Source organism: Marmota flaviventris, chromosome 1 (assembly GCF_047511675.1).
Source record: "Marmota flaviventris isolate mMarFla1 chromosome 1, mMarFla1.hap1, whole genome shotgun sequence".
Lineage (NCBI taxonomy): Eukaryota > Metazoa > Chordata > Mammalia > Rodentia > Sciuridae > Marmota > Marmota flaviventris.
In genome coordinates, this window is record NC_092498.1 from 69,314,408 (window position 1) to 69,333,551 (window position 19,144).

The following is a 19,144-nucleotide window of genomic DNA, read 5'->3' on the forward strand; positions in this document are numbered from 1 at the left end:
TTTTTTTTTTTTTTTTTTTTTTTTGTAGAATGGGACTGAAAACATCTGTTGAGACTTTGCTGTTTAAGGTACAATACAATGGATGTTGTCCAAAGCCTGAAGGGTTTTTCCCATCCCAAATTACATAGGACACACATACACACACACACAAAGCTAGACAAACATTCTCAGGGTCTGATTTCAATTGCACAATACCTTTTTGGTCCAAATATTTTACAGTAGGGAGAAAATCTCTTTACTTTGCACACAGTAGACTTCAGAATTTAAAACATCACCATTAAGTCACTATACAACAAATCTTTAGCTCAAGAACGACTTAGCGAGAAAACAGAAAGAAAGAAAAATTGTCTTCAAATACCTTTCATCGTTGGGCAACTCGCTGTTGTCCTTCAGCCATGTGACAGTGGGGACTAAGGTGTGATCATGTTTCACTTTGCATTCAAAGGATACTGTGCTGCCTCTTTGTACAACAGCATATTCAGGCTGTTTGATGATCCTCGTTGGATCTGAAATCCAGTTATTGTTAGCCATTGGCCAAGCTGGAGAAGTTGCTCAAAGTTACATAATACTTTAAAAAAATTCCTGGCTTTTGCCTTACCTTTGATTTCCAAGTGAACATCATTTTTTGCCATCCCTAATTTGTTCCTTGCAACACACGTATACGTTCCTGAACTATCCTTTTGTGCCACAGGAATTTCCAAAGTTCCATTTTCATGTAAAATATAAATGTCTTCACGAAGAGCACTTCCTTTGGCTCCTTTAAACCTTCATTACAGAAGTTATCATGATGAGAATAAAATGACTCATAATTTGAGTCAAACATAAAATGCCATGATCAAGGTCAACACAACCATGATCTGCAGTACAGTGTCAAGTTCAAAGACAAATGGAATCTGCACAAGCATACTGATGCTTGAATGTCAGGAGGTAAACATAAAGAGAAGACAAGACTAGAGAATTTAATAAAAATGGTGTTTGCAGAATTAGGCTAATAATATGTAAGTCTTAAATTATAATTTTCATGAGAGATACATAATTTAATAAATATATTATTACCTATTTTATCATAAATAGGTGCTAAAATAGGTAGAGATAAGATTATTCCTTTTTATCCCCCCCCCACATACACACAGTAAAGTATTTTTAATTCTATCTACAGGCTGCAATTTTAAAGGGATTTTGATTTCAAGGTTATACGGATTGTGTTTTTGAATGTCTGAATAGAAAAATATTCAGGGAGAATAAAAAAAAACCCATATGTCACATGGCAGAAGTGAAGATGAACGAGAAAAAATGAGGGAAATTCAAACTATCATATAAGAGTGAATCTTGTCATCATCATGAGGAAATTTGCACCAGCATCTGGTTTCTGTTCTCTGTAGTTAAGGTGAGGGCCTGGGGAGATTTTCCTTTAATCCTAAACTTGGCTTCATTCTCATCTCAGTAGCTGAAGTCCAGTACAGAATCTGGAACCTCACAGATGATTCACAAATGTCTGTTCCAATCATTGTCAGCACTTGCCTTGTCTCTCCCCAACTCTTAAAAGCCAGCAAGGTATTCCCAGGAGGAGGATGTGTACCAGGAGTGGTGTGTGACAGGGGATGGTCTGAAGTGGGAAGTAAAAGGACACAGAAGAACTTGGCTGGACTCAAGTCAGAAAGACCTGGTGGGAGAGGAACTACAGAGAAATCTTGGTGGTAATAATTTCTGTTTAGTTTCCATAACCTCTCCCCCACATACTACATGATGTTTTATTATTAAGGGAAGACTTCCAACCAGTGCCACCAGTCACTGTTCATGAAGTCCCAAGTGATGTTCATGGCATTTAAAATAAAGCAACCTTAAATCTTAAATTTAAAAAAAAAAAACACATTTACTAGCTTTGTGGTTGGTAGAATGTGCTGCTAAATAGGTTATATGTGTGAAAGTATGCAGCACAGAACAAGAAGTTAATAAATATTTGTGCATGAATGAATGAATTCAATGGTTAATAGTATGATGGATTTTGCAATGTGTTTCTCCTGTTTGTTCTCTGACTAAAGCCCAGCATGTTAAAAATGTGAAAGCTTTAGCAAATGCAAGTGGTTATCAACAAATAGGGCCACTACTTACCACTCAATGGTAGGCAGAGGAGACCCAAAGAAGACACAATCTAGCAAAGCAGGCCTGTTGGCAATGACCTGGTAGAGTGTATTTGCAGATGTGAGGATTCGTGGTGGCTCAGCTAAAAACATTTAAACGGCACAATGAGTATTAGAACACATTTTAGGTTTACAGTGTATTTACTGCATTTTGTATTAAGGTCATTAAAGTTTATGGTATAGCACAACCAATATGTTTCTTCCTTTATGTTCCTATCGGGTATGACACTACCAGTCGTGGTGGGAAAAAAAAAATTCCTTTCTTTTTGTCCTCAGCACAGTGTCTGGCACAAAAATAATGGCTAATGTATTTTCTTTGAATGATTGATGCATCATCACCCCACTGGGTGGGAATGGTGAGGAACAAATAAGCTGATATAAAAATCAGAGTGATGAGTGTGGTGACTTATATAGAGAGAGGACTAAAAAGCTTCTTACAGTCAAGAAAACACAGTGAAGAGACAATCAACAGAAGGGAGAGAATGTTTATATACCATACAGCTGGTGAGGGACTAACATACAAATATATAAGGAGCTCAAACAACTCAAATGATATGTGAAAACAAATAATTCAATTAAAAGATGAGCCAAGGACCTAAATTAACTAAGAAAGACATGCAAATGACCAAGAGGTATATTAAAAAATGCTCAAGATCACCAATCATCAGAAAAATGCCAACTTTAACCAAAATGACATACCTATCACCGGATAACTATTAGAAGGGCTATTATTAAACAAGAAGCCAATTCTGTCATTTGTGACAACATGGGTGAAACTGGAAGACATTATGAGAAATGAAACAAGCCAGACTCAGAAAGACAAGTACTGCAGAATATCATTTATATGAAGAAACTAAAATGGAATATATAGAAGTAGAGAGAAAAAAACAAACAAAAAAACAGAAGTCAAAGCTTCAACATCCACCAATATCTTAACCACTTAGCTATGTGATTAATCACCTTCATTTCAACATGAAGAAAAATAATAAGTATCGATCAGCTTCCTGGTATTAATTTTGTTTGAAAAGAGAGAAGAGTAATCTTAAGAGTTGAAGTATGACTGCTTGGTACCATAAGAACACTTTTGCATAAATTTGAACAAGTGTGGATTTTTTTTTGCCCAGTATGAGAAATGCAACCTTCACATAAACCACCCATTTCAAAATATGCGTGAGTTCTACATTGTCATAGTTTTCTGAACATATTTTAATGAATTAAGTTAATGTACATCTATGATTTGGATAATGGCCAAGCATTAAAATTAATAGTTCATTTTCAAAAACTCAGAATCATGAAATTGTTATTCAAATAGTCAGTTTCTAAGGATAGAAGAGCAGGGTTATTTAGTTGCTAATGGCAGACAAAAGCTATTTTCCTTTTGGGGGATTAAACACTGTAATCATCTGTGAATGGACTAGCCTATTTGATCATTTTCTACAATGAAAAATTGCCATTATGCCAACTGTGTTATGAAAGAACATTAAGACTTGACTGATATTCTTTAGGCCAAATATTTTATCTTATCCACCTTCATATATTCCTTATAGTTCCAAGAACTGTGCATTGCATCTAATAGAAGCTCAATATATTTTTGCTGAGTGAGTAGAAAATAATAGTAGACATTAATTTAATTTGCCATGTCTTTAATAAAGGGAGAGCTTACCGAGCACATTTACAAATGCATTTGCCAATAAATATCCATATTCATTAGAGGCATTGCACTGATAAACTGCACTTGATCTTTCTTGAACATTTGAAAAAATAATGGTATCACCATCTATTTTTCTGCTGGGGTCATCAGGAGCAACTGTTGGGTTTAAAAATAGAAAGTGTATTATATATTTCTTTTTCCTTAAAAGATACATTTTAAACTTATAAATCCCAAGGTCTAAATTGTAAAAGTAGGACAGAAACACAGACTGCTCTAGGCATATGAAGCAAGAAGAAGACTAGAATCCAGGCAGAATCTATTTTTTTTTCGAACTCAGAATTTAGTTGCCACATGGTGTTTAGGTATAAGCACAGTATTCATTTAGTCTTAAGCAGATTAGTTCTATAACACTAAATATTATTTTGAGAGGTGCAGAAAAGCAAGCACAAGTTTGGATGAAAATTGCACAAATTCAGAAAAAAATATAGTTTCGTTCACAAAGAGACTGTGGATACTTACGAGGAGGCCAGTTAACCATGAAAAAAAGTAACAACAGCTTTGCAAAAACTACAGTCACTCCAGCACATATAAACCTGTCACTTTTAAGAACCCCTTCTTGGAACAAACAAGTACATAACTAAGTATAAGACTAGCAATCAAATGTGAAAATATTCACTTTCCTGCTTTGAAAACTCCTGGAGCTAAAGTAGAAATCAGTTGTGTAAAATTTCTCTTAAAGGAAGCCTTTTCAGCTAAATCCCTCAAGTACTTTGAAGATGCAAAGAGTGAGGCTGATCCTTACTGAAGTGGGATAGAGCTGGCTGGTAATAGAATATGTGAGGATTTAGTCCAAGGCATGCCCAGCAATTTGGAACTGCTGTACGATTAGAGATGAATTCCTTTTTTTTTCTGTGAATGCTAAACTGTAGGTTATGGTCTTACATGGCTTTGAAAGTACACTGTCTCAGCACACAGATCCAAATCAAAACTAAATAACTGCACCATTTTTTTCTGAACTTTGCAACTTGAACTAGCTAAGAGAGCTTTACTTTCATTCTAAACACCATCTTATCCCTTTGATGATACAAAAAGAATGTGCATCCAAGACATATTTATTGATGCACTGAGACTCCTTTATCACTCTGAAATAAAGAAATATTGGTTTATATGTGGCCTATTGACTTTTAATTAAAAAAACAAACTATAGTTATTCATCATTTTATTATACATACTCAAAGTATTTTGCTCACTCATTCTACAATAGACTTTTACTGTTAATGCAACAATTCACCACAAACTTAGTGGCTTAAGACAGCATAAATTAACAATCATTTAGTTCTGTAGATTGGAAGTCTAACAAGCGTCCCAATAAACTAAAATCAAGGTACCAGCAGGCCCATGGTCTTCTCCTCCATCCTTAAAGCTATCAGTATTGCATCTCTTCAATCTTTCTTCTGTAGTCATAGTTCTCTTCGACAACAGCCAGGAAAAAAAAAACTTTGCTTTTGAGGACTTCTGTCATTAAATTGGGTCCAAACCAGATAATCCAGGATAATCTCCACATTTCAAGGCCTTAACCTTAATTAATGTGCAAAGTTTCTTTTGCCATGTAAAGTAACATATTCACAGCTTCCATGGATTAGGATGTGGAGGGGGCAGGGCATGAATTTGCCTACCACATATTCTTTCAGTTTATTTTTCCAGTACTAGGGATGGAACCCAGAGGTACTTTCCTACTGAGTCACATTTCCAGCCCTTAATTTTCTTTTCTATTTTGAGACAGGTTATTGATAAATTGCAGAGGCTGTCTTTGAACTGTTGATTCTCCTGTGTTAGCCTGGCGAGAAGCTGGGATTACAGGTGTGTACCACCCTGTCCAATACCCTGTCCAGCTACATATTCTATCACATTTATAGACTGAAGATCTTTCATAAGTTTCAGACCAGAATATACTAAAAATGCACCATAAATTAAAGATTAGAACAAAGTTTTTGGCTTCCAAGGATTCTCAAAACTCCGATTCAGTAACTACTCTTCATGGACAGATTAATGCCTTCATTCCTGAGCAAGCATGAGAGGTATTTTTTACAAAAGTAATTGTATGACACTGATCACAATCAATAGCTAACTTATAAAATCATTTTAGGTATTTTCATTGGCTCAGTTAGTGGTGAGGGTGTGTTAAAATATTTTGAATTGATTTCTTAGCTCACATTTGCTGGTTTTGACTTTAATCACTTCAAAAATTGCCTTAAGGAACATTTCTCCCAACCAGAAGACAAACACAAGTCATAATTTTCAACAGGCTATGGATTCATTAATAAATGATAGGAATGTCACATTGGACTGTGAAGTGAAGCTGATGGGCAGCCTTGGACCTAAGAAGGTGGTGTATGTTAGGACAGCTGTGCTCTTTGTCCTAGATGCTCATCTTGTACCACTGGGCCTTTCTGACTCATGCTCTCAGGGATACCCATCCACTGCCTCAATGCTGGAACACAGAGCAGCATTTCTGGAGATTTCTCTGTGGGTTATTCTTAGACCTTGTGGACCCAGCACTTGTCTACTCAGTGTTGGAACTCTTCAAAGGGATGCCAATGCCAGCCACATACCCACTCTTAAGTACTTCTGTGGCTATGCCAGGCAGTGTAATACAGTGACACGTATTTCAGCACAGATCTCTGGGCCAAATCTTCCTGGATGGGTAGCAGACTGTGTAATCAAAGATCCTCAAATTCCTTGAGTATATTACACTCTTAAGAAAGCCACATAATCATAATAATAAAAGGTATACTACCATGACTATGGAAGACATAACTCAAATGACAAAGCTAGAAGAATAATTTTTCCCAAGTGGAGATTCATCAATCACAAACATACCTCATTTCTGTAGCTCAGAGTAGTGTTTTTCTTTGGTATCAACTCTTTGGGAAGATATCGTTTCTGGAAAGCCATCTGACTGTATCTGCCTTGTTTATACTAAATGGAGCACTCTTCAAATATTTACTTTTGGCAAAGTATTTAGGAATAAAACAAACTGTTTTAGTATAAGTAATGATTACACAAATCTCTTTCTCTCCATGGAAGTTTGGACTACATTTTCCTTAAGCACTTATTGAAAACTGCAAATAAAATCAGAAACTACCACAGTGACATATGGAAACTCAGTTGGTAGCTGGACATAGAATGAAATCACTAGTGCAGAGACATCTGAAGCCCTGGGACACTGTGTGTTGGCTCGTGGGTGGGAGTAACTTACCAGCTTACACACCCAAATTACCTAAAGGAGTAATAATTCATCCTAGGAACAACCAATTTCTATTGTTGTAAACGAACATGTGGAGAAAGACATTTAAAGGCACAGAATTAGCACATATAACTTGAAGCCCCAAAAGTAAGGTCCAGAAGTAGAATAATAGCTTTTTAATAACTTTTTAATAATGTTTTTAGTAACTATTCATAATTAATTTTACAAAGAACTTTATGAAAGAGGTTAATCAGATAGTATATGCATTTTGGATATGGGAAACTACAGACAGGAGAGCTTAATGGTTTCTTTAAGGGAAATTAATGCTGAGGTTTTCTGAAGTAGTCAACTTTATAAACTTTCCTGGAATTATGATCATTCAGGAATATTGTAGAATCAATCTTTGGATAGAGTTGAATTTTATTTGTCTTCTACCTATTCCATCCCCTTAAGGGTAAACAACCAAGCCCTTTACCTTTGAGAAAAGGAAGAAGGAAGATGCTTTGACAGAATCTCAGGAATATCCTCTAGTGGGCCTCATTCCCTGGCAGCTTACTATGTGTTACTGGCTTTCAGTATGAGTGAAATATGTGATTGTGGCAGGAAGATATCTCCTGCCCTTTCTTGTCACCTTTGTTCTTTTCCCTTCTCATATCTGAGAGAAAAGAAGCCTTTCAACCTAAGAATGTGATATTATACATGTTCCATGCTGAATGGCCTGAGATCTAACACAACTCACATAGGAGATGATAAAAGAACTGCAGGCATCAAACTCTCCCACTACCTCCTGGGACAGAGACAGGAATTATGGTGTCCACAGCCTTGGCCTTGGGGGTTATCACCAGGATGGCATGGTGATGTGGCATGGACTCTCCAGTGGGGAAGGAAGGGAGGAGAAGAGGAACTTATGAGCACTTATCTATTCTGGAGAGAGTACAGCAATGCTTTATCCAACCTGCTGTCAGCAAGTTCTTTTTCTTTCTTGTTCTAGATAGAGTTCAGCTCCCTATCCTCTCAGACACTGCAGGCTGCACAGTAAAATCAAGTTCTTTGGCACCAGTTCTTACAGCTGTGTTATTTTTTTACTTCTGTAGATTGTTTTGTAAACATTCTGGGTAGTTTGTGGACAAATCTCATATTTAATATAATCTATTAGTTACCTCAAGGAAAGTTGTCAATAATTTAGACAGACCCAGTGGGACAGAGCTTTAGAAGCCATTGAGATAACTTGTGCAGGTGATTTGGAATTGATCCTTTCAGTTTGTAAAATAGAAGTTTCCAGATCTGAAGTGCACAGTCGCAAACCAATAACAACTAATTTTGCTAGCAGATCTCGTCTTACCCCTCCCTTGACCTGATCCTGCTTCTCCTTTTACAATATTTGTGTCTACTTGGCAGCCAGAGCCTGCAGAGGCACAGGAGGCAGTCAGTGTCTTTGGAGTGATAGCCCACAGAGCAGGGGTGGGAGTCTGTGTGTCTGGCAGTATGGGCCCCTGACAGTGTGTCTGCTGGGTGACACAGGGGATAGACCTCAGGCAGGGACACTGCATGGCTTCTTATACAGTGGTATTGCAGAGGCACAGCTGTACCCTGGCCCAAGCTGCCGGTCCACCCACAGTTTCTGCAGTCTCTTGGATAGTAGGCGTTGCCAGCAAGCCAGCTGGTGCCCACAGCCAACTTCTGGGGTCTATTCTGGCTGATAATCCTTACAAGGCTCATTTGTGCCTCCGTATATGGCAGCAGATTTTGCTATTGGTCCTATCTTCGCCTTCTCATATCTCTCTGCCTTCCTTCCCCTATATTCCAGCAATGCTGGATGCATCTGTATGGAACACAACTCAACAAGCTATGGATGAGAAACAAGCTGTTTTCAGAATGGTCCACAAATCTCAAGACAATTCTGTTTGGGGGCGGTCTTTAAATTCATGTGGTAACTACCAAGCAGGGTAGAAAGGAGAAGCTCAAGCATCCACTGAATTTTTTTTTTAGCAGTTTTCTTCCTCATTTATTCCTTATTTTGAATTAGGAGATGCCAATCTACAGTGGGGGCATGTTCACTTTAACTTAGCTACTTAAGGCTCAGTATCTACCCAAGAGACTACTCAGCAGAAGTTGTATGTGGACCAGCCACTGAGAGCCAGGAGTGGGGAACAATTGTGCCTCAGCAGTATCATTGTGTAGGGGTCCTGCAAGTCCATCACCTTTCAGTTCTGGGAAGTCCACACAGTAATCCACGCATGTCCGTCTTGAACACCTTCAGGAAAGCTTCCCATCACCTTGGTGTAGACACAGCACCTACTCCCAGCACCACCTGAGGGCCTAGCTCCTTGCTTTGAGGCCACACTGTGGTGTTCCCCACAGTGCAAACTCTAGAGCGACTGTTCTGGCTGCACACCAGAGGCCAGGGCACCCCAGCTCTGCAGGAGCTACAGAATTCCCATGTCTTCTTGGCCCCCTTTCTTTTCTGTCCCAAGGGGATTTAAAGAATACTTTTGGGATGGAAGAGATGAATTTATTTGGAAGCTGATTTGAGAAAGCTTGTCCTGACTCTTTCTGCTCTAGACCTATTTGGATGATTTAGTGTTAAAGAAGAAGGGATTAAATTGTCTCTCAGGGACCACTGCCTTCTTCCACCAAAGCCTTTTGTAGCTAATCCTCCCTCAAAACAATATGTTTAAAAGGGAGAATCTATGAGTGCATTTTCAAAGTTCTTAACACAACTATAGTACAGGCTTCCCTCAAAGGTGCTGCTTACACTGGTGCTGTGATCTGAATGTCTGTGGCTCTCCAGAATTCATACCTTGAAACCTAAACTCCCACACTGAAACCTAACCCCCATGGAGGGAGTACTGAGGTGAGGACTCTGGGAAGTGATTAGGTCATGAAGGTTCCCCACTCTTGAATGGGGTTAAAGTGCCTTATAAAAAGTTTGAGAGAGCGTGTTTTCACCTTTCGCCATGTGAGCACACACAGAAGGCACAGGCCCTAACCAGACAACAATTCTGTGGGAACCTTCATCTTGGACTTCCTAGCCTACAAAACCATGAGCAATACATTTCTGTTGTTTATAAATTATCCAGTCTAAGATACTAGATTATACCAGCAGGAAAAGACTAAGAGCCAATTTGGAAGGACAATAAGCAAATCAGGGGAAAAGAGCAGCCTCATTATTTAATCTCTTACCCTTATCTCAATTTTCCCTGCTTAGGGCTGCATTCTGACTGCTGAACGTGAGAGTTTAATCGTCAGTATCCCCAGGTTTCCCATTTTCCCTACTGAGTGGCTAGATGGGAATTCCCTCCCACTTGTGTGTTTTGCTGAGTCTAGCTCTCAGAAGCATATTTAACCTTCCATAAATCACAAAGAACCTCTGAGTCGCAAAAACAGAAAACAAAAACATGGTGCAAAAGTGCTGAACAAGCTCCATCACTTACCACTATTCTGTATGTATCCCTAAGAAAGTCACATTACCATAAAACCTCCTTTAGTTCTGGGCTTTCTTTCACTTTTTCTCTCAATTTTCACTCATAACCCCCCGAGAATGGCAATAGCCTCCTTATATACAACCACAAAGTAATGTCACTTTTCCTTATCCTGATCATGACTAAACTTGGGTGTGGAAATACTGTAACCCCTTTTACTGGCCTTTTTAGAATCTGTTTTCTCTTAGGAACATATTTCCTCTGAGCATAAACATAGGCTGTCTAATTTGAAGTATCTGATGACTACTATGTTTTGTGACACAAGTGACTTCCCCCAAAGTACTACAGAACAGGGTGTGATTTACTCAGTCTAAACCTGTAGTTGTCACACTTGATGATGAAAAACAGGGACTTGTGCCATCTTAAAAATACTGGTTGTTTTCAGATCAGTCTTAGTGGGTAGAGTAAGTTTCAGGAAAGCCAGTTCAATGGACCTTTTGATTATGTAGAAGCGGAATCAATATTTGACTCTGACTTAGAGGCAATCAGGGGTCGAGCTGCTTTCTACCATAAGCTGAAAGTTGCCTTTATTATGCAGATATTGTCTGCAATATCTTTGTGGATGACTGTGACATTGACTGGGAGGTGAACTGAGGCTGGATTTGAAGAAGAAACTGATTGTCTCTCTCTGGATCTAAGAGTACATCTGGACCCCAAGAAGTAGAAAATGTTTGGAGATTCCCCTGCCAGCAACAATTCGTGGTGAGTAGGTGGAGGAAGATGACGGTAGTGGGCTGTGTTCACAGGAGTTCAAGGGCATTGAGGGGCAATATCCATTTTGATGTTTTTGTCCCCCTTTGCTATTGTTCCCTTCTACTATCTTCAAGCCTCTAACCAAGTTTTTGAAAGTCTGGTCTTAGGAGATTAATGGGAGGGCCTGTGGCCACATTTTGGAGGACCATTGTGGGCAGCATAGCAGCAGCTTGGGAAAACCTGGCTAATAAGAACAAGCTGGGAGTGGAGCTGAACAAGGAAGGTGGCTGTAGGTGACAGGCACAGCCAGGGTATGTAGGCATCACTCAGGGGTGATCTAGGCAATACTCAGGGAAGGTCAGCTTGCAACCAATTGAGCATCCTACATAAGATCAGACCAGGGGATGTGTTCTTTATATGTTAAATAGGATGGTGATCTCTAAAGATTGGAGAATGTGGGAACATCTGGGCTACACTCAGGACTAAAAACTCTTGAAAGTAAGACAGCTGTGCTTCTTATTCTTGTTAGATCCATTGGCTCTAGGGCTACTCTCCTTGCCTGTCTCTTCTGATTCCTATGATTTTTTCCATAAATCACTTGATGTTTGATTATAGAAGATAATATGAACATTTTTGGTGATGTGTATTTCTGGCCATGTCACTCTTTCCATGTTATAAGGTAACAAACAGAAGTATCGCCAAGTCCCAGTCAACACAGGCATGTTTACACACACACACACACACACCACTATTTTAATAATATAAATTACTCAAAGTCATAATGAATATCTAAAGGTAATGAAATGAAACTTTAAAGATCATTCAGCACATCTGTTTAACTTCTATATGGCTTTCTTCCTTGATCAGAGAAATTTCACCATTTGTTCACTGGTAAGAAATAGATATGCTTTGAAAATATCCTGCAACTACAGTCAATCAAAGAAACTTACTTTCTATTGGGACTCCATTTGTTAACCAGCTAATTCTGGGTTTGGGGTTGCCATTAGCTCTACAGATCAGGGTCCCATCCTCTCCTGGGGACAGCACAAGATTTTGAGGTGCCATGATCCAGTAAGGGGCCGCTTTATTAAAAGAAGAGAAAAAAATCAAATATGAATCATATAAGTATAATAGCAAAAGAATATGTTGAACTATTTCAGTAATAAAAATAGTTATTTTGCAAAACACTGTTAGTCTCATTTTTTTTAAAGTGAATAGTAATGCTTGAAACTTCTAGATTTTCAAAAGGATGTTTAAAGAGATTCCCTGAATGTTTAAACACACTCTAGACCTGTTTGACACAAATTTCATTTTATATTTAAATCTATTGGACATCAGAGAGGTGTCAGATTTATCTGAGGTTTTAAAGTAATTTACAGGTATAGGAAAGGTTAAGAAAAATGAATTTAAATTCTGAGCCCTGCAAATTACATAAAATTATAAAATTAGGAAGCCCCTTGAGAAAATTTTCATTCTTGAAAAGCTACAAAGGTAGTATATTATGTTTCCATACATCCTTCATTCAGTTTCCTCTGATGTCAACATCTTATTATAAGCAAAGTGCAGTTATCAAAACAAGAAATTAACATCAATGCAATACTATTAACTACACTCTACATTTTGTTTGGATTTCCCTCTTTTCTGCACTAATGTCTTATTTCTATTCTAGGATCCTGTCTCAGATACCACACTGTATTGAGTCTTTTTTTTTTTAAAGAGAGAGAGAGAGAGAAGGAGACAGAGAGAGAGAGAATTTTTTTAATATTTATTTTTTTAGTTATTGGCAGACACAACATCTTTGTTTGTATGTGGTGCTGAGGATCGAACCCGGGCCGCACGCATGCCAGGCGAGCGCGCTACCACTTGAGCCACATCCCCATCCCTGTATTGAGTCTTTATAGGTAGGTCCTTACCTCCTCCAATCAGACAGTTTCTTAGTCTTTCATGACTATTACAATGATAGTTATTTGGTAGATGTCTTCCAACAAAGGTTTTCCTGATGTTATCTCATGATTAGCTGAAGTTTTGGGTTTTAAGAATACCACCAAAGGAATGAACCAACTTGTTGTACCATATTGAGGAAGGACATGAGATCAACATGACTTCTTGGTGATGTTCACTTTCATGACTTGGTTAAGGTGGTGTCTGCCAAATGTCTCCACTGCAAAATTAGTATTCTCCAGCATTCCACACTTTGTTCATTGTGAGTCATTAAGTGTGCCCAGGAGAAGGGAAGTAAGTTCCATCTCCTCAAGAAAGGAATATTAAAAAAAAACAGTGGACATGCTAAAATTCCCCCAGTTATTCATGTTTTTAGGGAAGAGAAACATTTTGAAGCTATAGAAATATCCTCTTTTTCTCCTCAAAAGGTAACCCATTAATTTTAATGTTCATCAGTGAACCTTGCCTATAGCAGTTGCCCTTATGGGATAATGGTGATTTTTGTATTTTCCTCATTCCTTCTATATTTATTAAACGGAATTCTGTAAGGAAGATTTGAAGGAGCAAATTTTTAACCTGGTGTAGATGCATTCTCAATAGCAATGAAAAGAGATTCAAGGTACTGTGAATGCTGATATAAATTTACATTCATCATTACTGAAGAACATTATCAAAGGTATATTAAATTGAAGTATCAGGTCATTGTGTGAAAGCAAGAGGAATGCATCTTAAATAATAATTTACCTTTAACTGTGACAGAAATGGTATGATGGATGGCTCCTAATGCATTTTTGGCTATACACTGGTAATTCCCAGAATCCGCTTCTGTAACATGAATAATCTGCAAGGTTTTCTTAAAGTTCCGATAAAATGTCCGGTTGATGGGTAGTATTCCATCTTCTTTTATCCAGTAAATAATTGGGGTAGGCCTGATGGGATAAACAATGATGTTACAAAAAATGTGACTACTTTTGAGGGCGAGTTTTCATGCAATTGTACAACAAATTCTTTAGCATCACACTTTTATAAATAATGCTCAAAACCTACATTTAAAATGGTAAGATACCATTTTCACATAACCAGAACTATACTAATTTATGGCACACCATAAACTTTGCCTTCAGTGATGCAGTGCTGCTATGATAAGCTGTTTTACCGAAGGGACCTAAGTATTTTCTTCAAAATCCTTATCAATGAGGAGCTCCCAGGTATTTTTACATGAGGGTATATATCAAGAGAATTTCAATTAAATCAATGATATTGAGCTATATTTTTTCATTAGCTAAAGGTAAAAATGTACAGAGAAACTGGGTATGGTGGTACATGCCTGTAATCCCAGCAATTTGGGAAATTGAGGCAGGAGAATTATGAATTCAAGGCCAACCTTGGCAACTTAGCAAAACCCTATCTTAAAATAAAAAATACAAATGGCAATGGGGATATAGCTTAGTGGTGAAGCACCCCTGGTTCAATCCCCAGTACTCCCCATGCAAAAAAAAAAAAAAAAAAGTACTGAGAAAGGGCTCACAAATATATCTGTGTCCCCAGACTTTCACACATTTCCATAGCAAACAATAAGAACTTTTCTATTTTATAACAGGCTAATTGATGACATGAATTATGTGATTAGAGGATTAGTATTTTTCCTTAATTTCTTTACTAGTGATAATTAAAAATATTATTATATCAATTGTTAATAGATCAAATTTGTATATTATATCATCTCTCATTCAGCTGTGTTTTTTCTATCTTTTCTACTTCTTTGATGGTACTAGAGATTGAATTCAAGGGTGCTCTACCACTGAGCTCCATTCTCAGTCCTTTTTATTCTTGATTTTGAAATGGGTTCTTGTTAAATGGCCAGAGCTAGTCTTTGCTTTGCCATCCTCTTGCCTCAGCCTCCTGAAAACCTGGGATTACAGGTGTGTCCAACCATCTATGCTTCTTACTAAACCCTGAAATATGGAAATAGATAAAAAGCCAGGATATAGGCTTGAAGTTAAATCTTCCAAGTTCCAGCCTTGTCCTTAAATTTCTCTCTGATTTTGGATCCCTGACCCTTTGGGGTCTTAGTTTCCTTAGTTGCACGACCTGATCTAATGATTTCACAAGGTTTTCATGAGGACAAAATAAAGATCCATTCAATACAAACAATTCCTAAGCACTGAACTAGACACAGAGCACTGAGTTATGTGCTGGGAAGGTAATGATAAAGTTTGGTCCAGACCTCAGGAAGATCATAATACTTGTCATTAGAAATGCAAGTTGATTTAACTGATAGTTTATAGTATTGGTCTGGATTGAATAGAAATAATTGAGTAATTACTGAAATAATATATATTTGATGAAATAGCTTCTAATTAAACATGTTGTGCATATAAAAAGAGGTAGAAGATGAGAAATCATTTTGAAATTTGAACAACTATATCATGTGGAACCTGAAAACATAAACTGTTCTCTAATAGTTAGACTAATTTGAATTTCATATGATCTGAAGATGAAAGGGGAATGGGGATAGAAACATAATATCATAGTTTCCCCTTCGAAGAGCCATGACTCATTTTGGAGGACTGCTACTCTATTGAGCAATTGTTCCAAATTTGGAATGTTTTGATTCTTTGGGTTTAAAGTTTGTTGTTCTGTAAGAGATAGAGTTCCAATCTTGGTTTTATAACATTCCAGAGTTTTAGAAATTCTTTTAGGAATATTGTGAAATTTCCAAAGACCAACCTTACTTTATTTCATATTTTATATAATATAGGTTGAGCATACTTAATCAAAAAGCCTAAATCCAAATACTCCAAAATTTGAAATGTTTTAAGTGTCATGTTAGCATTCAATGAGTAAAGTCTATATAAATATAACAAAATTTAAAAAGAAGATATGAAATCCAAAACACTTCTGGTTCCAAGCATTTTGGATAAAGAATACACAACCTGCAAATCATTTGTGGAAAAATGAGGCACCAAATTTCAGAATAGGTAATTCTACTCCAGTAGGTTGGAGGTTGGAGATTAAGCTACTTTCTAACAAAATAATAAAAATTGGACTTTTTTCTTTTTTATTTCTTTTTCTTTTTTAATTCTGGTGGAAAAGATGGATTTTTTTTTTTTTTTTAAATTTAAGAGAGAGAGACAGAGAGAGAGAAGAGAGAGAGAGAATTTCAATATTTATTTTTAAGTTTTCGGCAGTCACAACATCTTTGTTTGTATGTGGTGCTGAGGATCGAACCCGGGCCGCACACATGCCTGGCAAGCGTGCTACCGCTTGAGCCACATCCCCAGCCCGAAAAGATGGATTTTTAACATATCTTTAAAGGAGGTTGTTGCTAGTATTCAGTCTAAGGAACTGTCATATATAGTGTGATTTCCTGACTTGGCCAGCAGAGGCCTCCAAACGCTTCCTGAAGTAGTTATTCCTGGACTCAGATAAGATCAGGCCACTAAGTTACCAGGTCAAGAATAGCATGGATCACAAACTGTGAAGGCAGCATGCTTCTGGGATCCCATTCAAGGCTGTTAGAGGATATTTTCCTATCGAGGCACTTGCTCTAGCCAGGGACTGTGTAGAAACTCGCCTGTAATATAGACCCATCCTAATAGTTGCTTTTGTGTCTGGGTGAGGTCTTTGCAATGCCTGTCACAGGCACATCAGTTCTGAGATGTGCACAGATGAGACATTTCAAAGAACCAAGGTTTGGCCTTGTGACCTGTTAATAGGAAGGAATGGAAGGGACAATGTGCTAGTTATGAGGCTAGGCCCTAAGATGCCTGGTGAGTTTCTGTTGTTAGGAGAACAAGCCAGGATGAAACTTGCAACCAAGAGCTAGGCCAACAACCAGCAGACCCTGAGAGTCACAAACCCTCTGTTGAGTTGCCTAGCAGATGCATGAGCATGTTCAACTTACAGTAAAATTTCCCTGCAGACCTCCAGACAAAGGATCAATAGTAAATAGCTATTATTTTTAAGCCACTAAGTTTTTAGAAAATAGGTTCTTACAAAATAGCAAAATTATATCTCCTTATTATAACATAGCAATCATGAGGTAACTACTGATACTTATTTCAATGCAAACACTACTACAGTAGTGATTTATTTGAATAATGCAAATCATGCACTCTACTTTGGAAATTAATTGATGCTTGATGAGATTAGTATGACAATGACTCCTCCTATGATAGTAATGCTTCTCCACCAGTCTACTATATTTTTATAAGAAATGTACATCAGGGCAGTGTGTGAACTCACAGGCCTTCTGCAATGCACTCCAGTGAAAGCACATTTCCTCTTAATTCCTCTTTGTGACTTGCATTGCCTTCTGGAGTTAAAAATGTTGGTGGCCTCTCTCTACTTGATTTAGCTGCAAAGAAGAAAATAAATATGCATTAAAAATTATGAATATATATTTCCAGAAATGCAGTCACTGTCAAAAAAAAACCTGTCTAAAATTCTAATCCCTTTTCAAAACTATTTAGCATTGATTATGAAATTTGTTAAACTACATCCACTTACTCATTGAAACAGGAAAATACAAATACAAATAATTTGGGTTGCATAAGCTCAAGTTGTAGTAAAGGACTATTTTCCTTTTGTAAATTCTTTTAATCTAGGTTAGGGTTTTACAAATTTTCTGTGGATTGACAAATTTCAAAATGTTAACATTGAAAGGAAAATTATGTTATCAAACTATATATCCCTTAAGATTAGTGCTCAGCTCAAAAACAAAATTAACTGTCTATCTTCTAGAAGACATTAGGTTTTTCAAAAAGGTGTCATTATGGAAGAGGTACTTTGGTTTACACTGGGGATAACTTTACAGCCAAATCAATTTCCAAACTCAAAAGTTTATAGAAAATAAAACAAACTTGGAGGACTACTGACAGAGGTCAGGCAAATTATTTGCCATAAGTTAAGAATAATGGTAGACTTAGATAAATTAAAACCAGTTTCCTCAATGACAAAATAAAGAAGGTCTTAATTCAGAGATCTTAGGGATATTTATGCAGGTCAACTTTTTTATGAACTCTGCAAAATATAACCTTAACTTCTGAAAGCCTCTTGGAAAAACTTGAAGTAGAAATTATAACATCTTAAGAATCTATAGCTCTTCACTATTTTCAAACTTAAATAAATTACCTACTTGGTGCTCATCAGAGCTGAATGAATAGGTAATATATGAATTATTCTCATTTCTCAGAAGAAAAAACTAAATATCAGAAAAGGAGAAATTAGTTTTCTAAAGAATTTAGAGATTTTAGGGGAAATTTTCTTTTCTAAAGTCACTTTGGGAATGGTCTTAAGGCCCATATTTTTTTAAGAGTATATTTAAAATAAATGAAGCAAAATAAAATAGCAGGAGTTGGGCTATGTCACTGATACCAAAATGTTCATATCTAAAGTATGAAAAATTAATATAGTAGAAATTCTGTTTTCTGCCTTCTGGATAATTAAGAGGGCCCTCTATACAGAACTCATTATTTTTATTGATAGAAGTACCACATTTCCCTTAAGGAAATTTTTTTTTTTTCAATTTAAAAGAATGAAGTTTAATGCTCTATTTTTTTTTAAGTTTAATTTCACTGAAGATAGTAACTTGGTTTCATACAAAACCCAGAGAAATAGTATTACTATTTGTATTGCATAATGTCATGTGAAAATGAATTGGAAATGTGATGATTTACTATGGAATCCACTTAATGTTAGTCACTAAAAGCTTTGATGTAGACGTATTCTAGCAGGTTAATACACCAGTCGACTCTTATTTAGTTCATGAGAAAAGTTTATGAATAAGACAAAAAAAAATGGAAAATATAATTCAAAACATATATGAAAGATTTTATCCAGATCAAGTGAAATGGTTCTTTTACATGAGAACAGTTAAAAACAAGTTTCATTATTATACAGACACCATGGAAAATGTTTTAGTGACATGCTTGAAAGTTTACAACTAAATTTTATAGGAAACACACATTGAAACTAGTGGTACTAA

The 19,144-nt window shown here is 36.9% G+C and overlaps 1 protein-coding gene across 5 annotated transcripts in view; it reads right to left on the reverse strand.

The window, feature by feature from the left end:
* Nrcam (neuronal cell adhesion molecule) overlaps positions 1–19,144 on the reverse strand; it is a 277,444-nt gene that overhangs the window by 37,866 nt on the left and 220,434 nt on the right. For all 5 annotated transcript variants that reach the window (XM_071613514.1, XM_071613519.1, XM_071613512.1 and 2 more), the window contains 7 exons: positions 17,404–17,515; positions 13,900–14,084; positions 12,165–12,296; positions 3,805–3,948; positions 2,113–2,224; positions 599–765; positions 359–506 (listed from right to left, as the gene is read on the reverse strand). In XM_071613514.1, coding sequence (XP_071469615.1) covers positions 359–506; positions 599–765; positions 2,113–2,224; positions 3,805–3,948; positions 12,165–12,296; positions 13,900–14,084; positions 17,404–17,515 — 1,000 coding nt within the window. The remainder of the gene's footprint in view (positions 1–358; positions 507–598; positions 766–2,112; positions 2,225–3,804; positions 3,949–12,164; positions 12,297–13,899; positions 14,085–17,403; positions 17,516–19,144) is intronic.